At 44.0% G+C, this 24,808-nt stretch overlaps 1 protein-coding gene across 1 annotated transcript; it reads left to right on the top strand.

Annotated features, from left to right (window-relative positions):
- The first annotated feature begins 12,811 nt into the window (after nt 1-12,811).
- On the top strand, nt 12,812-24,526 carry LOC120732656. Its single transcript, XM_040030410.1, has 5 exons — nt 12,812-14,487; nt 17,763-17,959; nt 18,541-18,685; nt 19,542-19,847; nt 22,449-24,526. The coding sequence occupies exons 1-5, from the start codon at nt 12,880-12,882 to the stop codon at nt 22,602-22,604; spliced, it is 2,412 nt and encodes an 803-aa protein (XP_039886344.1). The 5' UTR covers nt 12,812-12,879; the 3' UTR covers nt 22,605-24,526.
- The last annotated feature ends 282 nt before the right edge of the window (nt 24,527-24,808 follow it).

Here is a 24,808-nt window from a genome sequence, read left to right on the forward strand (position 1 = left end):
GCGAGATCCAGAGAGCGCCTGATATGGCGCGGAGAAGCGATCATCGAGAAATAGAGACCGCTTCGCGAGAGAGCGCGAGTAAATGCGCACTATAGAGAGAGATGTGAGAGAGAGACGAAGAAAGAGATCGCAAGCCGAGAGAGCGTAGAGAGAGAGAAAGAGCGATATAGCGAAAGAGAGCATAGATATGCGTAGAGAAGGGAGCGAAATAGAGAGAGAGCGGTTAAGAGAGAGACCTATAGATATATATAGCAGAGATAAAGCCTACCCATGTCGAATTCGCCCTATCTCTCGCTCCCTCTCGTCGCTATCCCTCTCGCGCTATCTCGAACTAGAGACGAACCAAAATATTAGAAAAGTAGTCTCGCCTCCCCAGCTAGCTCTCTAATTCGTCTATACTATATAGATCATAAAGCCATATAGCAACATAACTAGATAAACTATGGATCAAGAACAAAGAACTCGAGTAATCTCGCTCGCCGCGTCGATCAACTATATCGATATACCCTTTGATTCTGTTATCATAGAGCGATAATCGAGATCTAGAGATCTCGTAGTATCTAACGATTCGATTATAGGTCGGTATCGAGCTAGTCTATATCAAAACATCGGAGATACAAGAGAGCTCTATATATATGCTAGTAACGACCCTGCACCGACATATCTTTCCAGCTCTCAATCTCGCGATCACTACTGGATAGCTCTACCCCACTCTATAGAGATAAAGCGCGAGACATCGAGAGATCCTGCGATCTCTCGAAACTCCCTCACCTCGAGCTATCCAGCGATCTATCTCGTCGCATCTCGATCGACGTCTCAATATAGATATAGCCTACCTATAGATACATGACGATAAATCTATCTATCTAAACCCCTCTCTCTCCCTCTCTCTCCCTCTCTCCCTCCCTCTCTCTCCTCTCTCTCCCTCTCTGTCCCTCTCCTCCCTCTCTCTCTCCCACTCTCTCTCCCTCTCTCCCTCTCCTCTCCCTCCCCCTCCCCTCTCTCCCCCTCCCTCTCTCCCTCTCTCTCTCTCTCTCTTGGCTATTTGTGTAAAAATTAAATCCTTGTCGCTTCATTTGAATTAATTGGGTTGAATGGATAAACGGTCTCGTTAAAACTGCACTAACCAGAAACGAGGTGCAGAGTTCTGCGTCGCCTCACAAATAAAGCTCCAAACTGCTCCTACCTTATAGATCTTATGGGTGCATGTTGAAGAGAGCGCTACCTCCTGAGCTACAGCCCAAATGAAAGCTACGTGTTAAAGGGTGAGGAGTCTTTGACTCTCCAGGTGAAACTACACTGAACAAAAATATAAACGCAACACCTTTGTTACTGCTCCCATTCCTCATGGGATGGACGTAGAGACCTAAAATTCATTCCAGATACACAATATAACCATCCCTCCCAAACAGTGGTCACAAATCAGTCCAAATGTGTGGTAGTGGGCACATCTGCTATATTGAGATAATCCATCCCACCTCACAGGTGTGCCACATCAGGATGCTGATCTGACATCATGAGTAGTGCACAGGTGTACCTCAGACTGCCCACAACAAAAGGCCAGTCAGTCATGTTCTCGTGTCTGTTTCTCTGCGGTCCCAGAGTCAAGCTTGTGTCGCTCAGTCTTCATCTCGCCCTTTTTAGTGTATTTCCTGTTTTATTTTGACAGTCTCGTTTCATGTGTACAGTGTGTTTAGTTTTACTTCCCCTGCTGCCCTTCCTCTCGTTATCCTGCGTATACTTTAGTCCTCAGTCTCCATCTGCTCGTTGTCTCTTTGTACCTCGTTTGCTTTTGTTTCCCAACGTCCAGCTCCTTGTTAGAGTTTTTGCATTTCTTTCTGTATTTACTTTGAGTTTCTAAGTGCAGTAATAAAGAATAAAGATGAAGGTAATTCCCTTCTCTCAGAGTCCTGTGTTGGGGTCCTGACTTGATGCCTCACAACGGTTCATGACAGTAAAGCCGTGAAGGAGCGAGGAGCTGTGGCACCCAGTGAAGGCTGACTTTAATTTTATGTGGTCGGTGCGTTTGGAAGAGAAAAGCCCTTCTAGGTGGGTGGAGAGCAGTGTGGAGCCAAGGTAGGAGAGCAAAAAATTGATTGGCTGAATGTAATTTATTTACAATAAAAATAGTCCTGGGGGCAACAAGAATTCAAATATAACAATATAAAAATAAAATTCTAAAACTCCATCAGCGAGTAGCCAGAATCTGCACAAATTGTTAAAAACACTAAAAGTCCAATAAAGTCCCTGTAAAATACTAAAGCAGCAGCATCCCCACACGTCCTCTTCACTTCAGTGCCGAACTCTCCAGGTGGGCACCGCCCTCAACTCTGCCCACCGCTGTTCTTCGTTTGACTCCGTCGTTAACGTTTGTTCAGCAGAGATCCAAACGCTCCCTTGCTACAGATTACACAGGTTTCACAATAAAAGCATGCAATAAACTATAAGAACTAAAAACACACTTAGAAGATAATCAAAAGATTAAAACTTCTAAAACACTGCGACTCATGCAAAGGGAGTGAACCTCAAACAAACCTCCCTTCCTCAGGATGACATTTATGTTCATTATCTTGCCAAAACTCTTCACTCACCCATCCAAATCATCAGATTCAGGTGTTCCAAGCACTTACGTGGCCTGCAGGCATGCAGGCTGCTTCTATAAACATTTGTGAAAGAACGGATCGCTCGCAGGAGCTCAATTAATTCCAGCATAGCGCCGTGATAGGATTACAGGACTTGCACAAGTCCAATCGCGAAATTTCATCACAGGCAGCTATTAGTGATATTATTACAAAGTGGAAGCGACTGGGAATGCCAGGAACTCAGGAGGTAGGCATATAAAATCAAAGCATCAGCTGAGCCGTTCTGTGGCGCATGGGTCGCAAAGGTCACCAAGTTTCTGCAGAGTCGATCGCAACAGACCTCCAAACTTAGTGTGGCCTTCAGATTAGCTGAAGAACAGCGCGTGGAGAGATTCATGGGATGGGATTGGCCAAGCAGCTGTATCCAAGCCTTCCATCAACAAGTGCAATACCAAGCATAAGATGCACTGTTGTACAGCAGACTGCTGCTGGACACTAGAGCAGCACAGAGGTGTTCTCTGGAGTTACGGATCACAGACACCAGGTTTTTGGCAATCCAATAGAAAAATCGTTTTGGTGATTGCCAGGAGGACGGTACTTGTCCAACTGCATTGTGCCAAGTGTGATGTTTGATGGAAGGGGCATTATGATGTGGGATTGTTGTTAGGAGTTGGCAGTGTTGGGGAGTAACAGAGTACATGTACCGCTGTTACGTATTTAAAATATAAAATATGAGTAACTGTATTCTGTTACAGTTACCGTTTAAAAAGGTGGTATTCAGAATACAGTTACTTTGTTGAAATAAAGGGATTACACGGCGGACTTTTCCTGTTTCATATGTTCAGCTATGGTCTCTCTATTATCGGTAATTCCACGCTGGTGGAAACCCAAACAAAACACGCATTAAGAAGCTCTAATGTCTGTGTCTCAATCTCGCGTCTCATAATGACGTAAAGAAATATTTTTATTTATTTAATATGAAGGCAATAGAGTGTTACAGGCATCGCCCTAAAGCATGTAGCCTGATGGTCAGTGTAGTCCATGCTGCAGGGAGAATGGACTGTCATACACGTTATGTGTCTGTGAGCGAGGAGGGAGAAAAAGGAAAAGTACGAGCTGTCACGGAGCAGAAACGGGAGCTGGAAGCATGTAAATATAATAATAACCACTGCAGCCAAACAGAGAGCCTGACGAGCCCAGCTGTAAGTAAGCTGTTAAGACTCGACTGTACACCGTGTTCCTGTTTTCCTCTGAAACAATAAGTCCCGTTGGAGCAGCCTTTCAACGCCTCTCTCTGTCAAACTTGACCCAGACAACAAAGTAAAGCTAGTTTTCAGCTACGAGCCCGACACAAACCCGACGTATCAGCCAGAGGTCCCTTTACTACGGTTCGGAGCCGCGGACCTGTTTTATATACGCGCTGAATAGTTTTCTATATGAGATCGCTGCAAAAAGTGCAGCCTTACCTAATGTCCACCTACTGTTACTCATTTATATTAAGGTTTAAACATCTAGCTGGTGTTGGTGTGGAGAGTAACCTTCAGTAATAGTAATAAATCACACAGCAATAGTACATTCATGTAGTTGTAAAAAGCATGATAATATATTAAGTAATCCAAAGTATTCAGAATACGTTACTGTCATTGAGTAACGTAACAGAATACATTACAAAATACATTTTAGGGCATGTAATCTGTAATCTGTAGTGGAATACATTTTAAAAGTAACCATCCCAACGCTGGGAGTTGGGCCCATAAACACTCTGCTAAAACACGTGGAAGCTTATTCTAGAAGAGTTGGAGCTGTGATGCAACTGCTGGGTCAACACTGTTAAGGATGGGATGTCACTCAGGGTCATATGCTTGTGAAGGCAGACGTGTCAATGCTTTGAACAATATGCTTTATTTTTTACACATTTCTATGACCCTGCATGTTTTTGTCTTTCACTTGTGTTGTTTCAGTGAAGTGAGTCTCTGCGCACGGCTGCACTGACTTAAACTGTGACTTCAAAGTGGTCTGTTTGTCCAGCTCCCACCAAGACTCCACGCAGATATTTCAAGGTCATTTCACTGCTTTAGACACATCACATTACCTGATCGTAGCTAATGTTTCACTCCAGATGTTGAATCATTAGGTGATGGACTAGTATCAGAGTCCTGACCACTTCCACCATCAACCCAAATATCGGATCCCAAATGCAGGTTTGTACTGTTCTCTCTACAGGGACAAATTAGCTACAAAAATACACACATGCACTACTTTACCCCCGCTTCAGTGTTTGTGTGTTTTCTGTTTGGCTCAGCTTATATTTGGATGTGCTGCCTCAGGCCACTCAGTAGTTTGTCAGGTTATTAATAATATATCAGACATTCATTTAAGACAAAGCACGAGCTTGCAGTGCATGCTTATAGATGCACAGACCTGCAGCTATTCACAGCACAAAGAACAAGGACGCAGTTTGAAATATCACTGCCAGCCTCGCTGTCTGTAACTGAATGAGAGGCTGAGTTCAGTCGCTGATACAAATTAAAGTCACTCGTTTAATTAATGGAATTAATTTTTACACATCAGTCTGAGAAGCTGTTAAAACTTTTTAAAAACCTACATGTTCTTGTATTTAACATCTTTCTTTGACAACTGAAAGATGTGACATCTTGAAGCACTGTCAATCCATCCATCCATCCATCCATCCATCCATCCATCCGCTTCTCCTTTTCAGGGTGGCGGGAGCCGATCCCAGCTGTGTTAGGGCGAGAGGCGGGGTACACCCTGGACAGGTCGCCAGTCCGTCACAGGGCTAACATACACACAGACACAACCATTCACGTGTTTCCAATTAACCTATCCCCACTAAGTGCATGACTGTGGGAGGAAGCCGGAGTACCCACTCACACAAACTCCACGCAGAAAGAACGGGCCTGATGGTGGAACCGAACTCAGGACCTTCTTGCTGTGCGGCAACAGTGCAAACCAGCGACTTGAAGCACTGCTTGCAGCCTAGTCCTCAGAGGTGACAGACTCACATCCATGCCTTCAGTTCAATTTTACATCGATTTATATTCTTTTGTTGAAAAAAATACTGAAGAAATAAATTTTGGCTTCGTGCATCCCACTCTCATGGCAGTCTGAGATATAATCACAGTCTGCATTTTCACCAAGTTGTGTTGCTAGACTTTTGACTTTTTTTAAGAGCCTTTGTTTTTCTATGCTCCCGGGTCATTTGACCCAAATTACATTTTCCAAACTCCCACTGCAAATAAGAGCACCGTAAATATGTTCCTGCGTGAAACTGTTCACATTTACATGCTGCATAATCTAGTGGTATAAAATGGTGTTACATTAAGCTCTCATCCCTCTGCAGTTAATATCTCTTTATAACAACACTGACATAAGAACATAAACATAATAAGTAACAGTTTCTTTGCTTTCTGCTTATGGCTTTGAGTTCATTTGGAAACGTTTTAAACATTTTTCTAAAGTTCTAACTGGAATTTACAAAAAATATTCATAAGATAAAGATCAGACTTGAACATTAAAGAGGTCAGAAGCGTTGTTATGCAGTTGCTAGTTAGTAAAACATTTTGACCAATCACTGACCAGACTGACACTTAAACTGAACCACCTGATTAATGTAGAAATATATAAACTGAATATAGAAATAAAAAAAACTTGTAGTGCAGTTTCTACTTCAGTTTTAGCTCCATCCAACCTCCACCTACACTCTGCTTCCTCATCCAACACAAACAAACAGAAACAGTCTTGTGTCTCGTATCGCACCACAAATTAATTATCTCCGGGCACATATGCGCTCTCATATATACATCAATACACTGCTGTGTGTATACTGGTAAAGGCAGACATGTTCACACACATCCTCTCATTACCTCGGAGGTTTGTGCTGATGCTTGTCTGTTCCAGCTATTACACCTCGGTGTTAATTTCTTCAGGTGTTTGACAAGCCTCGGAGCTACAGCTTGCTCTTTGTGTAAGTGCTTTTTCTGAACTTCTCCCTATCTCTGCAGATTAGTCAGGGAGCAAATTACCTGCCTGCACAAAAAAAGCGCAGTCCTACACATTTTGCTGTGCTTGGTGCACAGATCTCCCTTTGAAGACGGGCCATGTTATTTCCCCTCTCCCTGCAGCAGTCCTGGCATGCAAATCATCACAAAATTACATTAAAAAAAACCTGCGCATGTACTGCGGGTGCTCTTATCAGCGTCTGCACAAACTGCATACAAATCAGGCCAGAATCACACACCACAGCAAAGGTCTCCACTTAAAAGGCTGGCTAATTGCTAATTGAGTAGCAAGGTCTAAAGTGGGCTTGCCTAACAAGAATTAAAATGCGGGGGCGCCTCATGCCTGTGAAGTGTCTCCGGCTTCCTGGTGACATGCCCCAGAGCACAAACACACTGACAAATGCCACTGCCGCAGCAGTAGAGGCTGACGCTTCTTTAGAGCTGTTTTAAAAACATTGCCTATATATCACATAATGGATAAAACAGGTGAAATTATTTCTGCTTTGCAGGGACGCTGGCACGCAGTCGTTTCACTGTGGTGTGCATGGACAGGCGCATTTATTGTTAGCTGCATTTACACAACCATGTTTACAACAGACATTTCTATTCCTACATGAAGCCCCCACCCGTCTACATCTTGGAATTAAGCATCTGTTTTATATCCAACTGCTTTAGCACAGGGCGAGATAATGAGACAGTGGGCCCCTGGGCACAGAGATGTAAAACACACCAATCCGCTCCACTTGCAGCTGTTACATGACTTTTTGTCCCTACTATAATAAAATTACTGAATTATGCAAAATATGCAAAGTAAAACAATAAAGAACTCTGCGATATTTCTTGCAATATTTAATCAAAATTTAATTATGTTTTCACAATAATAAATTGGGGTGTTTTAAAGTGCTGTGAAAAAGTATTTGCCCCTTTTGAATATTTGTCCCATGTTTCAGATAATCAAACAAATTTTAATATTAAACAAGATAACCTGAGTAAATGTTGTTTTTAAATGAAAGCGATTAAAGCCTACACTGTATGAAAAAGGAATTGCCCCCTAAACCCAGTAACTGGTTGAGCCACCTTTGATGGCATTAACTGCCAGTGAGTCTTCCAGACCTCCTTTGTTTTAATTCAGCAGATGCTGTGGGTTTCCAAGTTTAAGGTCATGCTAAATCATCTAAATTGGATTCGAGACTAGGCCACCCTAAAACCTTAAGTTTGCTTGTTGAGCCAATCAGAGGACTTGCTGGTATGTTTTAGGACATGGCCTTGCTGCATCACTCAAGTGCACTTGAGCATCAGTTCACCCAGCTGAATATAAGCAGCTGAATATTTTCCTTCTGGATTTTCTGATACAGAGATTTCGTAGTTCCATCAATTATGTCAAATCGTTCAGGTCCTGAAGAAGTCAAACAGGCCATCACACTGCCACATGTCTCACTGCTGGTATGATGTTCTTTTTATGAAGTGCTGCTTTCATTTTATGCCCGATGTAAACTTGTTGCTGTTGTCTCATTAGTCCCCAAAAGTCTTGGGGATCATCAAGATGTTTTTTTGCATTTGTGAGACGAGCCTTTGTGCTCTTTGTGTCCAGCAGGGTTTTCTCCTTGGAACACTTCAGTGGATGCTGATCGTCCTTCTTGTTGTTGAATCATGAACACTGATCATAACTGAAGAGAGTGAGGGCTGCAGCTCATGAGATCATTTCTGGCTTCTTTTTGTGACTTCCTGGATGAGTTGTTGAAGCCTCATTCTAAATGAAATCCTCTCCAGACCGAAATATCTCAATGACTGTTCCTTGAGTTTCTTTGGGTCCTGATGAGATTTGTTGGTTTATTAAACCTATTTAGGCATCTTCACTTTGTCTGACAGACAGTAACGGGTCTGGCAGTGGCCTGAGTGTGGCTACTGAAACTAAACTTGGCTTTCCAACAAAATGTGATCATAGCTGAGTTAACAAGAGAGGGCCACTACTGTTCTACTCATGTACGTTTTAGCTTTCTTCACTTAATACATTAAATCATCATTTAAAAAACACATTTTATATTTACTCAATTTAACTTGTATAATATAATAATAGGAATCTGATATATCTGCTTTTTTGTTTGTTCTTTTAATTTGTTACTTAATAACAATAAGTATCTGATTAACAATAATTATCAACTAACAGACAAGAATGAGTTTGTGTAAAGTTTATAACTAGCTAGCATTAGTAGCATTAACACTTCACTAAAAAAATAATTGCCATTAAAGATTGTCATTATTATTGATACACAATCTATTTCCAAATGCAAGAATGTTAACTGCTGAATTTAAAAGGCTGACAATTAGGGAGCCGGTTATTTAGGCCTAGAGACCAGTTGCTAAACAGTTTCTGGCATTAGCTGGGAAATCAATTGCTAAACCCCAAATTAAACAAACCTAGAGACTGCTCAGTGACCACCTGACGATGGGGAAAAGTGTGCACACTTTTGGAGAGTGGTTGCTGGAGATTGCCAGCAGTTGCTAGGTTGAAATTGGTTGCAAAGATAAATATACAGTGCTGCACTCAAAATCTCTTTGGAACTGATCCGATCATTAGCAGGTTTTTGTATTTATCCAGTGGAAGTGTAAGAAGTAGGACCCAAACCAGAAGCACAGAGTGTTTGGCCTTAAAGTAAAAACAGCGTCTTTTGAAATGTGTTGGTTACAGAACAACATTTACGTAGAAGGCCATCGTTCTCAGTTTGCGGTTTATGTCACACGAGTTTCATTACCGATTGAAGAGCAAATGGCAAGTGTTTGCAGACAAGTTGGAGACTTTCATCCAGATAACAAGCAACTGCAGCAACCACATCAGCCTCTTTGCAACTGATATCACCTGGTGACAGCCAGCAACCACTTGCCAATCAGTCAGGGACAACATGATTTATCCTGCTAAATGAGCTGTCTCTTCATTTCAAAGACTGTGATGTTGTGAGTAGTTGTAGGGAAACAGTTATTTCAACGGTAGCTTGTGTGAGTTGTGTGGTTTATGGTAATCCCACACACCACATGATTAAGTTGAATTATACATTGTAAAGTCCACTCACTGGAGTTCACAGTGAGTGGACTGTTCCACAAAATGATTTGTTGATTAAAAATGAAGCGCTTTGTTTGCGTGGTCGATGTGCAGTTGTGTTTTGCAATATTGTTTGACACACATTTTCATGGGAATTTGAATGAATTCAAAGTTTTGTTTTTTCGATTACACTCTAAAGAATCTTGTATGATCGCCGCCACTCTTTCTGTCACAGGAGCAGCGAGCTCTGTAGTTTAACATGAGATAATAATTTGATGTAATCCCAACAGTAATGAGAGCAGTACATGGGGTGCAGACTGTATATCAAGGTCATGTTTGCCCAGGGGAGGAACCAGTGCTCTTAGCTCGGAGCAGGCATAGAGCATGATGGGATGCTATATTAAGAAGCTGCTAAAATAACTGCTAACATAACTGTGCATCAGAAAGGGTGTCTGAGACGAAAAGATCAATGCTGCATTCTTCCATCAACGAGCCCAGAAAAAATGCAAATAAACAAGCAGAGCGATGGTAGGTGTGTGGTAGGGTTAACGATGACTGCAAACTAAAGCAATTTCACCTAAATCCTTTTGGGTCAAATGGTTTATGATGATAAGTGGGACATGTTAAAGTGCAAATGCATTAATTCAGTACACTACTTCCTTTTAGGTTGGGGGACTTCAAAGTTACCTCTGGCTCTTGGTACTGACATTTAATGCACTTAATGGCTTAATTTATAAATTGTACGTTAACATGTTGCAACAATAAGAAATGTAAAAGGGCTGCATTAACACACAGACAGCGAAAAACCACCACTTTTACCCAGAAGACAGATTTGAGGGACCGCTACTTGTATTTTTAGATTTTACTTTTATTTTCAGCCTCTGTGTTGGTTTAGGCACTAAAGCTGTTGGTTAGGTTTAAGAATATATCCTCACCTCAGCACCTGGGTCGGCTGATTTGCTGAAACAGGCCGCCATCACATTAAAGGACAATATGTTGTAGAGTTGTGCATGCATGCAGTGCATCAATTCTTCTAACTGCGAGGAAGAGGAGGAGGTAACCCTCATTTAAAAAAACTACAGACGCCTTGCATTGTAATATAATGGGGTTGCCTTGTCACGGTCCTGCGCCATGTTGGCCCAGTATTCTTAGTTTTCGTGTGTTTTGTATTTTGTTCTTTATTTATGCCGTGGTTCCTGGGTTCTGTTAAGATGTTCCTTATTTGATTACCCTCTGTGTATCTGTGAGCCCTCGTCTCTCCTCCATGTGTTCCCCAGCCCGTTATGTCTGTGCTCTGCCCGTGCTCTCTCCTCCTGTCTGAACCTCTGTGTACTTCCTGTTTTACTTTGACAGTCTCCCGTCAGTGTTGCGTTACTCCTGCCGTGTCTTGTTATGATTATCTGTGTCAGCTGTGTTCCCCGTGTGCTCCCACTTCCCTCGTTAACCCTCTGTGTATTTATGTCTGCGTCTCCCTCAGTTCTGTGTCGCGTTCTCCCGCATTCATGGCCGTGTGTTTCTCTGTGCAATGTGTTGTAGTTTCCAGTGTAGTTTGTATGGTTTTTCTGTCCAGCAATAAAGCTGTGTTTTGAGTTCAATCCTGCCTCCGTGAGCTTGCGTTTGGGTCCTCATCCTGCCTGCACACAGCCGCAACCATGACATGCCTTCACCCAACAAAAGAGTCAAATTGTATAAAAGTATGAGAAAATGATCTTACTGCTCACTTCATTTGTGACCTCAAACACTTTCCCGATGAGTTTATGGCCTCAATATTTTCAAGTCATTTTGAATACATGTTTATTTTGTCAATTTTATACACGTTTGTCACGTCACTACCACACTGAGCACGCAGCGTCCCTCAGTTTCTGAAGCATATGTCCAGAGTTTCAAAGCTCACCTTGAGGTTTCACAAACAGGATTTTTCTTTCAGTCTGTGTTCAATAAACATCGCTTTAAAATATGAACATGACTGACAGTTTAACAGTAGCAGCAACACAGCCTGTAATCCATACAGTTTGCAACCACTGAACATAATGATATGAATGAAAGGCCCAAAGGTCCAGGTGCTTCTGTTTTAGATCCGAATGTCCCTCAACAATTACCAATGTTGTTCATGCAAAAAGCACAAAAATCCCAGTGCACATATTCAAGAAATGCTCAGATCAATTTGATTTATTAGCTCAGTTCTACAGTTTCTGTGGCTTAAAGATTGCTCTCTGTATTGTTTGGTGAAAGGACTCATAAATTTGCTGCTCCGTTCTCCTGTCTGTACTGCTTCCTATCCCTTGTGTTGATGCCACTTTATTACAATCACAGTAACAGTAATTTTATTTTTCAGCAGTTGAAATGATAAGCTTAGGCAACCCCATTATACTACAATGCAAGGCTTCTGTAGTTGAAATGATAAACTTTAGGGGTGCAAGTTCCCTAAAATACAAAACATAAACAACATGGGCTTTTCCAACTACTGCTGATGTCCACTTTCCCCACGTGAGTCATGTGCCATGTTTTCTAAATTGTGATTACCTCTGATTGAATATTTTGACACCCATCTGCGTGCATCGCCCCCTCCCTGCCTTAATGTTGCGTGCATTGGTGGTCCAAAGCAAGAAAGAGACTCTGACCTTTCATGTCACAGATATACCTGGATGTTCTCTACATTGCAACAATAAAAATACACAAATGATATTGAATTTTCACTGAGCTGCAGTTCTGGGTTTCTTTGTAACCGTGTTAACTCCACTGGACTACATCATGTGCATTTTTGCTTGTTTCACGTGCTTGTATCACGACCTTACTTTCTTTTTATAAGGCACCAACTGGACTCTGTGACTGGTGCAGCAAACACACGAGCACCTAAGCTATCCACGCGTGTACGTAACTAAAACAAGCTGCGTGATATTTATTGTTGATTTTCTTTCATTCTTGGCTGCCTTCCGGTAATTTTCCGGTTAAGTATCAAACAGCTTCTAAAGTAAAAAGATATTTGGATACTGGCGGTGGCACTACTGCAGTCTTGCCATTTTCCTCATCAGTGCTCGTGCTGCTGGTCCAATATTCAGTCCAATACTGCAGCCTTTCTGGCAGGGAGCGCGCCTCCAAATTTACCCTCCCGCTGCGCTCGCTCCCCGTACCTTAAAAAACGCGTGCACGGCTGAAGGTCACTTAAACACAAAAGGCTTTCAGCGCTGCGGTCCAATATAGCGCATGCGCGCTGCCGGAGGACTGCTTCACAGACCGCAATATGGCGAGAATGCCTGGCAGCGGAGACACGGAGCAGGAGCAGATGAGCTGCCCCGAGAGGAGCAGGGATGAGGAGGAGGAGGAGGAGGAAGAGGAAGATGAGATCCAGGAGGTCCAGATCACCGGGGAGGAGGAGGACGAGGAGTCCGACAGAGATGGAGTGGAGTGGGAGTCAGGGAGCACAGTGCTGGACTCCAGCGGTTCCGCCGCGCAGACACAAGCGGTCGTTATGCGGAGTATGGACCGAAGGGAGGAGGAGGAGGGGGAGGCGGACCCACTCGGCAGCAGCATCCCCTCCGGGCGCGAGTCTCACCCGGAGGGAGAACTTCAGCGGTCAGAGCGAAACAAGCTGAGCGAGAACACCCGCCTGGCCACCAGGTACGCCGTGAGGATCTTCAGGGAGTACCTCAGCGAGAAAGCCCAAAGTCCAGACTTTGAAACTCTGGACAAGGATGCGCTCTGCGCTGTGCTGCGCTCCTTTTACGCCGAGGCGCGCTCCAAAAGTGGACAACTGTACAGCAAGTCCTCCCTCATCAGCATCCGGAGCTCTCTCAATCGGTACCTGAACGAGCCGCCCTACTGCCGCACCTTGGACCTCACCAAGGACCCAGAGCTGCGCAGCGCCAACCTGACCCTGGCCGCGGTCATACGGAGGCTGGAGGAGCAGGGTGCCGGTCCGGTGGTGCAGAAACAAGCCATCACGCGCTCGGACCTGCGGAAACTGTACGAGTCCTCTGTGTTCAACACCGACACCCCGTTTGGGCTTCTGAACAAAGTCTGGTTTGAGACCTGCATGTATTTCTGCACCAGGGGAAGAGAGAACCAGCGGGAGCTGGAGGAGGACTCGTTCGGCCTGGCCGTGGACGAGGACGGAAGAAAGTTTGTGTATTTTAAAGCTCTCGGACCCTATCACAAGTCCCGCTCCGCCGCCTGGACCAAGAAGCGCCCGGACGCAGACGAGGACACGCTGCCGCGCATGTACGAGACGGGCACGGAGCAGTGTCCGTACGCCAGCTTCGTCCGGTACGTGTCCAAACGGAACCCGCTGTGCAGGGCGTTCTTCCAGCGGCCCCGGGACCACTGCTGCGCGAGCGACGTGACGTGGTACGAGAACAAAGCCATCGGGAAGAACCTGTTGGGCACGAGAATGCAGATGTTGTCGCGCGCTGCCAAGCTCTCGAAAACCTACACCAACCACTGCATCGGTGCCGTCTCCATAGCAACCCTCAACAGCATCGTGGGGGCCGCGGGCTTCAAGCCCTCGACGACGCTTTACGTTGCCTCGGAAACGGTCAATGGTCACGCGCAGTCCCACCTCCAGCTCGTGATCCCGTACCTGCGCAGGGTCAGCGACGCTGCGGATCTGAATCAGCAGCAAAGCACAGAAGCAGAGACGTCGAACACATCGCCTACATCAGCAGCAGCAGCAGCAGCGAGGAGGGAGAGCAACGAGGACGACCCGGGAGCTCCCTCTGCCAAGAAGCGCTGTGTGCGCCCCGGGACGCGCGCCGAGTCGCCCGCGGAGCCGAATGAGAGAGAGTCGGTGCCTGCCACAGCCACGGAGTCCCGTCTCGCACAGTCCGGCGCCCGGTCCCCCGTGCCCACAGAGGTAACCCGGAACATGTTGGTCCGTTTTCATCTGTTGGAGCTCCAAGCCTCCCGTGTTAAACCCGACAGGGAGTCAGTCCCGTACCGATGTGACGCCCATCTTTAGGAGGAGAGTTAGTTAAGAGCGCAATAAAATATTAAACTAGTAGGTGTTTAAGGTGGGCTGTAATCTATGAAAAACTTTATTTGAACTGCTTTATTAGGGGGTTAAAGTAAAATTAAAATAAACAGACGCTCAGGAAAAGCATACCTATTCGAGTTAGCTACCTTAGTGAGCACTCTGACTTTATTTCTCTTCTAATTCTTCTAGAAGAGAAATCTTCTATTTCTCTCTAAGAAGTACATCAGTATCAGGGTGAACTTCCTGTTACAGGGACATTTGGGATCCGATCAGCCTAATAAATACAGAAATAAATAAAACTGTTGCAAAAAAATAAATAAAAACAAAATACAGATGCCGAACCATTGCACCCTTCATTTACAAAGCAATTCATCACTTTTGTGTTATTTTCACGTCTTATAATCTTGAACATGACATAAAACATCTGTAATCATGTAGTTTACTTCAGTGGTGCCACAGTGTGAAAATCGATGCACATAAAGACCTACAAACACTAACCTGGAAGCATAATTAAGCGTTCAGTTCTTTAGATCTAGGTTGTAATTGGATACCAAAACATTACACGTGCTCAGTTTTTCAGTGAAATAATGAAAGTAGAATTTTGAAGTATGCTAAGCTTAAAGTCCTGTACCAGAGTTTGTGCACCCTTTATTCTGAATTACAAACATATAAAACCATTTGCACAACATCAGCTCTAGTGCTTGGTACGAGGGAAAATCATTACTTTGTAGTCACAAATGTTTATCACTGAGGGCTGCACAGAAATATGCATTTGTCTGTGAAGGCTCTCAGTCATGCAGGTCATCGTAGTCTAAGGAGCTCGGAAAGAAAAGCGTCTGGACTCGTTTAAGTTGCTTGAAGAAGTGGGTATAAAAAGGTTTTGATTGTACATTTTTATATTTTTGTTACATAAGTTGCTCTGACGTAAACATAATGCAGAATTACAGAATCTCACCCTGTAGGAAACTGTGTTGTCCATGTGGCCCAATCCTGTGAGGAGAAGCAGTGATTTGTCTTTGGGAGTGTCCCTCTGTTGCCAAGGGTAACTATACCTGCTGATGAATTTATCCACCATGCATTAGTGCCATAGCTGCAGGGTACAGACTGCTTGTTGGGCAGTCACAACACGCGCACACACACACACACACACACACACACACACACACACACACACACACACACACACACACACACACACACACACAAACATGGATTATATAGATGTGATAATCTGTACCTGCTACACATCGTGTGAGGCCGGTGTCTCAGCTGTTTGTTTGCCCTTCATGGTGCTTACTCTGATATTTATTCATATGTAATTTGATGTACGTGTACATACAAGCAAAGATTTAAGCAAAATGTTAAAATTATGAATTAGACAGTTGAACTGTTTGCGCTCTCTGAGGTTAAAAAATTAAGGTCAAGGGAGACGAGGCAGGAATGTGAAAGGTCACAGCAGAAATCCTTTAACGGCACCGAGTCATTCAGGAGGAGCTCGGAGTAGAGAGACTCGTCCTCCACATTAAAAACTACCAGCTGAGGTGTTTTGGGGATTTGTCTAAGATGCCTCTTGGATGCCGTCTAGATGAGGTAGTTCCTGTATGCTCTTCTGTAAGGAGACCCTGGGAAAGCCCCAGAACAAGCCAGAGAAGAGTTTGTCTACTGTCTGGCTTGGAAACACCTCAGTGTCCTCTTCAGAGAGCTGGAAGCACTGGCAGGAAGAGGAAGGTCTGCTTATCTCTGCTTAAACCGCTGCTTACACTCTTACGCTGCTGTTTTCTTTAGCAGTGCCGGTCGTTGATTACTTAGCAAGTTAATCCCTTACATATTCATCTGTAGCCCTTATTGTAGAATTGCTCCATATTATCATAACATATAAACTGACACAGTGCTACAGCTTATGTAGCCAGTAACAGCAAATGTTCAGGGCATATCCTCACTGCAGACCATTCACATTTAGTGTTCAGTGTAGTTGAACTGACATGAACACCATCGTTTGGAGCAGAACAGGTTTGAAAGGAGCAGTTGGAACAGAATGAAAGGAAACGGCGGATCAGTCTAGAAGAGCAGAGTGAAAGCCCAGAGGACGTGTGTTCCCAGCCTGTCAGCCACTGGCCTCCTACCAGGCTGCCAATTGTTTCTTTCAGAGCTTAATGATTTGTTTCGTGCCAGACACCTGGCACTATAACGTAGCCTACAAGGCAATCAGGAATAGCTCTGACCGAGCCGTATCTGTGAGCCTGACAGGATGTCCTTGTGCTTCTTAGCTTCCTGTCAGGCTCCTGGCTTTACCTGACACGTCCCGAGTCTGCCTGGCAGGAACTGTTCTAAGCAACCAGCTCTTCTGTAAAACTGTTCAGGTCAGGTTTGCCAGCCTGCTTGCAGGTTTTTATACCAACATCGACGAGACCCAGTTTGGCTTCAAGTACAAAACATCTTTCAGGAGCTGCAGATAGATGCATTTATTATGGAGCATAACTTCATGACAGCACGCAGAGATTTCTCTAGTTTAACCTGCAGCAACCAGCTGTTCACATAAAGGTTGAGGGTGCTGCACTTCGGGTTGCAGAGGTGGTTGTGCAGTTCGCCTTGTTGTCTCCAGCCTGTCCAGCTCGGTGGCAGAGAGAGGTTTGCAAATAATTGCTGCATAATTTATAAACACAGATTGCCAACATGTTGCAATCAGTTACATTTGCTCTGCAAGCGGTCGCAAGTTAATACATAACTCGTGGGCGGCGATGAAAATGAGTGTGCTGAAGGGGACAAATCTCCCCTCTTTGCTATATTTCCTGCCTCTCCTCAATCATTTTGATTTATCACAGATTGCACGTAAACGAAAACTTGATCCAAACTGATAGCAGGCTGCCTTGTCGCTGCCTTGTTGCTGCCTTGTTGCTGCCTTGACACCCAAATTCCTTCTGAAGATGGCAACTGACTGCGAGTGGTCGCATCACCAAATGTATTGTGATCCCGACTGTGTTAAATTGTTGTTTAAACACACACATAGCAGTTCCATGACTTGGTGATAATTATGTTCCAATGTATTAACTGTAAAGATAACCTATGTCCATGGATGTGGAGATATTCATGGCTATGTTTGATCTTTTTTTCATATACTGGCACCACCATCACTACAGCGTGTATTTGTGTCCCAGGACAGACGTAGCAGCGGCAGCTGCAGCAGCATGTCGAGTCAGAAGCTGGCTTCTTGGTCTCCGATGTCTCCCCCGTGTACCACGGGAATCCCAGCACCAGCTCAGCTCACCAAAACCAACGCACCAGTCCACATTGATGTAGGAGGACACATGTACACCAGCAGCCTGCCCACACTCACCAGGTACCCCGAGTCAAGGTGAGGCACACATCCAAGCTCTTAAAGTATGAGTAAAGCTAAGGCTGTAATCCACCTCAACACCTCAATATCAAAAGCTCTTAATCAACAAATTAGTTCAACATTACTGATTATTTTGAATATCTGCTACCTTAATTATCACATTTCAATGCAAATGGATATTTTTCCTATGATTCAGGAAACCGAATTTTAGTATATTGAGTTGGTTTTAATGGCTTCTCTGCAAAATATAGAAAGAGTTTGCTTTTCAGTTATTTGTTCAGAAAGTTTAAATCTGTGAATAGTTTAAGAGGCAGCGGTGATATACTTCCTGCTTCATGGGGAAAAGGTGGCCTGCTGTCCACACATTAATGAAGATGCAGATATCTCAGCTCATCAGACAGCGGAGATTTGAATTAAAAAAGCCTCATAATCTCGATCACTGTACACTGTTACAATAAACTTGATCATCTTTGAACCTACTTTTTAAAATTAACTTAGCATTTACCAATCACTGAGCTAGGAAATGATTTAGCTGCAACATGTACATTTAAATTTAGCCACAGCTGAGTGTGGAAACCTGTTTCCTTCTCTTTGGGCAGAATCGGGCGTCTGTTCGACGGCACAGAGCCCATCGTGTTGGACAGTCTAAAGCAGCACTACTTCATCGATCGGGACGGGGACATGTTCCGCTACATACTCAACTTCCTGCGAACCTCCAAGCTCCTCCTGCCTGATGACTTCAAAGTGAGTGCCTGATCAGGTACTTCCACAGTTCACCGCTGCTGCGTGACCTAAAGCAGGAAAACAAATGTCAAAAGAAAGACTTGAACCCCTGTCAGAGTCTCACACGAGCCTGTCGCTTACAGCACTGAGACTTCTTTGAGTGACTCTGTTGCCCTTTTCTGTATTTTCTGTCATATTCTCTCAAACGTCATAAAAATGACCAATAGATAAACTGCAGTAAAATAAATGAGTATTTGTTCCATTACTCTAGGAAGGCGACATGTTATGGCAGCAAAATGACCCCAGATCTCAAAACTGATTAATGCATGGAAGGATTTATAGTAGCGGTGGCTTAATGTTTGCATCAGGGAAATTACCTGTTATCAACATTGTGAGACTTCAGGCGAGAATGAGGTAGCAAGTCCGTGCCAAAGACACATTCATTCTCTTCATTACTTCTTCATCACAATTATGACAGCCCAAACAGAAACTGCCTGCAGCCAGCGTGTGCAAACTTTTTCATTGGCTTGTAGCAGCTTTCAAATGAATCAGAAGGTTTTGTATGTGATTTGTTTATCGAATAAATGAAAATGAGAGTCTTCCTTCCGTTAGTGTGGTAGCAGCAGAGCAGCTGCTACCAAGGCTTTAGTGCACCTTTAGTACTAAAGTACTGAACGAGCGTTTATATGTGTTAATGCATTTTTTAAACTTTGTTTTTTGCAAGAAAACGTGGAGTTTTCTGCATTTTTTGGTGGGTGTTGTGTACTCATCTGCATGTGTGTGTATCTGTGTGCATTGTGCGTGTTCTTTTGGCCTGTGTAAGTCTGCACTTATGCTTCTGAGTGTTTTCTTGTTTCTGCTGTGTGTGTGTTTGCAGGAGTACTCCCTGCTCTACGAAGAGGCTACTTTCTTCCAGCTGGCACCTCTAAAGACCGAGCTGGAGCGCTGGAGGGCTGAGCAGGAGCGCCGGGACGTTTCTCGAGACTGCGAGTGTGTCGTGGTCCACGTGACGCCGGAGCTCGGTGAGAGGATCAGTGTGAGTGCATCCCGGGCGCTGATGGAGGAGATTTTCCCTGAGGTGACTGATATCGTCTACAGTTCTATGAACGCCAGCTGGAACCAGGACCCCACACACGTGCTCCGCTTCCCGCTCAACGGCTACTGCCACCTCACCTCAGTTCAGGTACATAACATCCTCTGAGCCACACTGGTTTATATTCTCTCATCATGTCAGATGCTGGAGTGAGACCATTAAGTGCCTTTTAGAAGGCCAGCTATACTGAAATACACATGCAGCCACTTTGCTGGGTTCACCTGCTTCTCATCAGCAAAGCACACGGCAGCAACTCAAAGCATTTAGGTATGTAGACACAGTCAAGACAGCCTGCAGAAGTTCACAGAGTATCGTGATTGTTGGTGGCAGACGGGCAGCTCAGAGTGTTCCAGAAACTGCTCATCTTACATGGAATGGTTGGAAAAGTCAAAAATATCCAGTTTTTGAGCCAAAATGCCTCGTTAATACCAGACCGCAGCTGACAGGAAGAAAACAGGGACTCGAATAACAGCTTGTTACAACCAAAGTGTGCAGGAGAGTGTTTCTGAATGCACAACATGTCAGACCTCAAAGCGGATGGGCTACAGCAGCAAGAGCCCACAGCTGCTGCTGTCAGCTAAAAACAGGAAACTGGTGGTACAGCTCACCTACTTTAGACAATGGGAGACTGAAAAACATCGCCTGCTCTGATGAGCCTTGATTTCTGCTGCAATGTCGGATGGAAGGGTGAAAGCTTATATTCATCCTGTCATAGGTTGTTTATACACCACAGCGTCTGGACTGTTGCTTCTGAACATCCTTCATAAAGATGGACGTGTTACACGGGACCTGGAATTTAGAAGTTCACCGTCCAGACACCCAGTGTGAGAGAGTCAAGCTAAACAGCCGCCGCTGTGATAGCTGTGTTCAATGCACCGTCTCAAGCTGCAGCTTAACTAAAGGAGTCAAGATGATATCTGGGACTCTAAAATGTGCCGTCGCCTCTTATCTGTCAGCTCCGTCTTTGGCAGATGCCACCCTTCCACCATCCATCAAAGCCTGATGTGTTTTTATGTGATGTTAGCATACTCTGAATGCTGACAGTCGGTTTGTAACAGCGCTGTGTTGAGGCGGGTGACACATTTCATCACCTGAAGGTCTGCCTTTGTCTCCTGGGGGAGATCTCAGTAAGACAGACCAGCAGCACAGAGAGCAGAAGCCTCCAGAGGGCAAACTGAGATAATGTCACCGTGTTCACCTCAGGAAGAAACGCTCAGAGAGGGGAACTAATGGACTACTTCTGAAGTGTTTGTGTTTCAGGCCAGATAGGCTGATGGGTTTTTCGAGATGGAGAGTGACCCTGGGTCCTGGGGCTCACGCGTTGTTAGCAACACATTTAAACGCAAACACAAAAGAAGTGCAGAGAATAACCGTAAATCAGAAAGACACAGATTTGCTGCTTGCTTTCCTTTGTTGTCATACTTACTGTACACAAAAACATCTGTTTTGTGTCAAACACTCTTTCTAAAGAAAATGCAATGATTTGACTATTTCATAATACGTCAGGGGAAAGAACAAAAACAGAGCACAGAAATTAAGTGTTTACAGGAGGTTTATAAAGTAAAGTTAGCCATCATGACTGACCTGAAAACAGTTGGATTGAGGTACTTCACGTGGTCTGGTAAAGGCCTAACAATAATGGAGCAAAAACCCTAACAATCAGATGACCCCGTATGAGCAAGCGCTTGGTGACACTGGGAGGATGAACTTCTGTGGAACAACCAGGCTCAGGGAGGGGCAGCCATCTCCAGAAACTGGTTGGGTGTACTGAAGAGAGCCAGAGTTTAAAAACAGCTAATAATTAAATGCAGTGTTGGTTATAAACGCATAGAGAGTAAATCCAAACTGGGAGTTGGTACCACAGGAAAGATTGGATTCTGGATTTACCATTGTGTAAAGCACAGTGGCTCCAGCACACAGCCCTGTGGAGCGCCATATTAGCCTTAGTGTGTGAAGAAGACTCCCCATTTACACGAACTGAGTTTATTAGATATTATTCAAACCCCTGTAGAGCTGTACTGTTAACACTACTAGTGTGTTCTGATATCTACAGAAAGTTACTGTGATTATCATAATTAGGGTTGAAGCACTAATTAATAGCTGAACTTCGCCCCAGCCTGCAGGTTTCTTCCACAGGAATGTGTCTTTCTGTGGCAGCAAGCATCTGTAACCCAGTGGGCTATTTATCCCCTTTTACCTACTTTTCCACATAGAGACTTGATACTTTGATTAAATACTGACTATATCTACAATATCTAACGAGCTGCCCAAGGAAATCAGGTCAGATGAGTTGAAGGCAGCTTACACTGCCTCTTAAACCACACTTTACTGCAGAGGCTTCAATTTCAGAGTCTATTTCTAAACTGTTTAAATGCCTTTGTGTATTGGGGTGGTTATTATGTGCTCTGGTGCGTAAGTATTGATACCAGGGAGTATTTGGTAAAGGTGTGATAAAGTTATTGGTATGCATGATGGTGAAAATGAGTGTTTTTAATGCATGCACTTCACAGGTTCAACTCTTGTAGCGAACAACCGGGTGGAAACGCCATCAAATGCTGAACAAGTCCCACCTTCCTTCAGTATTCCTGACTCCAGCGAGACATTAGAGATCACGTCTAAATGGTTTGCTCTGGATCTTCTCGTTATGCCTCATTCTTGTGTTGCTGTTATTTGGTTTGTGTCTGACTGCAGGTGCTGGAACGGCTACAGCAGAAAGGTTTCTTTATCACAGGGTCGTGTGGCGGCGGAGTGGATTCCTCCCTGTTTAGTGAATACGTCCTGCGACGGGAGATCCAAGGCAGACGCCCCCTGATCCTCAAAGCAATAAAACAGGAACTCCTGCATTAAATTCAGAAGACCTGATTGCACATCTGTTCTGTGCAAGTGCATGGACAGTTTGTCACGTGACACAGACTCCCTCACTGCAGCAGAACAGTGAAACAAAGCGGGACGTGCGAAACGTGGTCTAATCTTCAAACGTGAACGTAAGGTAGCACCTGAATTAAAAGACAACACAGCCATCCTTTCACCAATTTATTTCATCACATTGATGCAAGATATGTTTTCCTTCCTGAGATTCCCAAAATTGTCCACATTAACTCTAAAGTCAGTCTGTGTCACGCTACCAGAGTGAAATCCAGCCATTACAGTAAATAAAGATTTTTCAAAGAATGTTTTTAATAACTTGTTGTGATGAAATAAAAACACGAAAGAGGTTTTTTTTTTAGATTTGTTGGAAACCAAGAACTCGATTCTCGTCTTTAAAGGTATTCAGACCTTTAACTCTGCGCTTTGTAAATGCGTCTTTGGCAGCAGTGACAGCCTCAGGTCTTCCTGTCTGCTCTTCTCGAGCTTAGATTGGATGAAAGCATCAGTTCTGTAGTCCCGCACACGCGTGTGTTATATGTAACCAATGCTCATTTTCTCCTTTAACGCACACATATGTAACCATGTGGGCCCACATCAAATCTGTACACAAACATTTGCATTTCAGATGTGAGGCAGTGGCCCACAGATCGTCAGAAACAGGTTTTCACAGCTGATGCTGGTTTCTGTGCTTTCAACAGTTGCATTGAACAGTGTAAATATGAAGGCATGAGCCTTGCCTGCATGAACCTTTACATTCATATTTAATACTTGCGAAGACCATCAGTTACTTTTACCTGATGCAAGCGTGACAGGTTTATTTTTGGTACGGCAAAAAAACAAAAACGTGTAACAAACCGAGCTTCTCAGTTATATTTTTAAGCTTTAATTTCATTTATGGCATGCAACGTTTTTACTGTAGAAGCACAATTCTTCTCCTCATGCTTTGAGAACTTACAAGAATCTACAAAAAAGAAATGAATGTATTTTGTATTTGGTTTTTCAAATGTGTTTTAAGGGACAGCGAATCAGTCCCACATTGTATATTCACGTCATCTTTTGTTTTGCATAATTACTGTGAGATCATTTTATGAATGAAGAACTGAGACTCTTTAAAAGGCTAAATGCACAAATCTGTCATGAGTTTTATTTTGAAAAGGCAAAACTTTGACTCTTCATTTGTTAGTGGCATCGTGCACTTTGAACAGCTCAGACATTTGGAAAATGTGCTTGTCTGACATTAAGAGGACAGATCGACCTCATATTCATGTACAAAGGTGAACAAACGTTAAATAGAAAATCTCCTGCCGCTGTGCAAACTGTTAACTAACACGAGTAGCCATCAATCAGATCACAACAAGAAAACAAAGGAGCACATTTTCCAAACGTTGAGCTAATCATGTAAAAATATTAGGAAAACTGGTTTGATGCTGCTTTCTGGCACTTCCATGATGACACCGGAGTGCAGGGAGGCTTCACGCCAAACAATTATGTAAGAAACCACAAAATGCTTGAGAGGACCTGGTTCAATAAAAGACATTTGCCACATTACATGTTACTCTTTATTACCTGCTGTGCTTTAACTATAACAGCGTCTGATGTTGGGATGTTACGTTCAGCTAAACCAGAGTTTGCAGCTTTACATTTAACCGAACCAACACTGCGTGTGTGTAAATGACATCCTTAAACACGTGTCCACAGCTATAATCACTGCGTCTCCATAATCGACTGCAGTGTTGATCTGTGGTCATGGGCACAGCTGCCTCGTGTGCCACATGTTGGCCTTCAACTAATATTACTGAGAGAAAACGTTGAAACAGATCTATAAAAACAAAGCAGTGGGATTTAAATATGTCATTCTTCATCCATCAGACATGTTTATAACCCTACTTGTCTTTTCTTGTTGGTCGATCGTGGCTCAAGAGTTGGGAGTTCGCCTTGTAATCAGAAGGTTGCCGGTTCGAGCCCCGGCTCGGACAGTCTCGGTCGTTGCGTCCTTGGGCAAGACGCTTCACCCGTTGCCTACTGGTGGTGGTCAGAGGGCCCGGTGGCGCCAGTGTCCAGCAGCATCGCCTCTGTCAGTGCGCCCCAGGGTGGCTGTGGCTACACTGTAGCTGCCATCACCAGTGTGTAAAGCGCTTTGGGGTCCTTAGGGACTAGTAAAGCGCTATACAAATACAGGCGAG

The sequence above is a fragment of the Simochromis diagramma genome, unplaced genomic scaffold (assembly GCF_900408965.1).
Source record: "Simochromis diagramma unplaced genomic scaffold, fSimDia1.1 OVJJ01000334.1, whole genome shotgun sequence".
In the NCBI taxonomy this organism is placed as follows: domain Eukaryota; kingdom Metazoa; phylum Chordata; class Actinopteri; order Cichliformes; family Cichlidae; genus Simochromis; species Simochromis diagramma.

Excerpts from the sequence above, each read along its gene's own strand:
- LOC120732656 (XM_040030410.1), top strand. The coding sequence starts at position 12,880 with ATGGCGAGAATGCCTGGCAGCGGAGACACGGAGCAGGAGCAGATGAGC. Across the intron at positions 17,960-18,540 it reads ACCAGGTACCCCGAGTCAAG|AATCGGGCGTCTGTTCGACG; the intron begins GTGAGGCACACA and ends CTCTTTGGGCAG. Across the intron at positions 19,848-22,448 it reads GCCACCTCACCTCAGTTCAG|GTGCTGGAACGGCTACAGCA; the intron begins GTACATAACATC and ends GTCTGACTGCAG.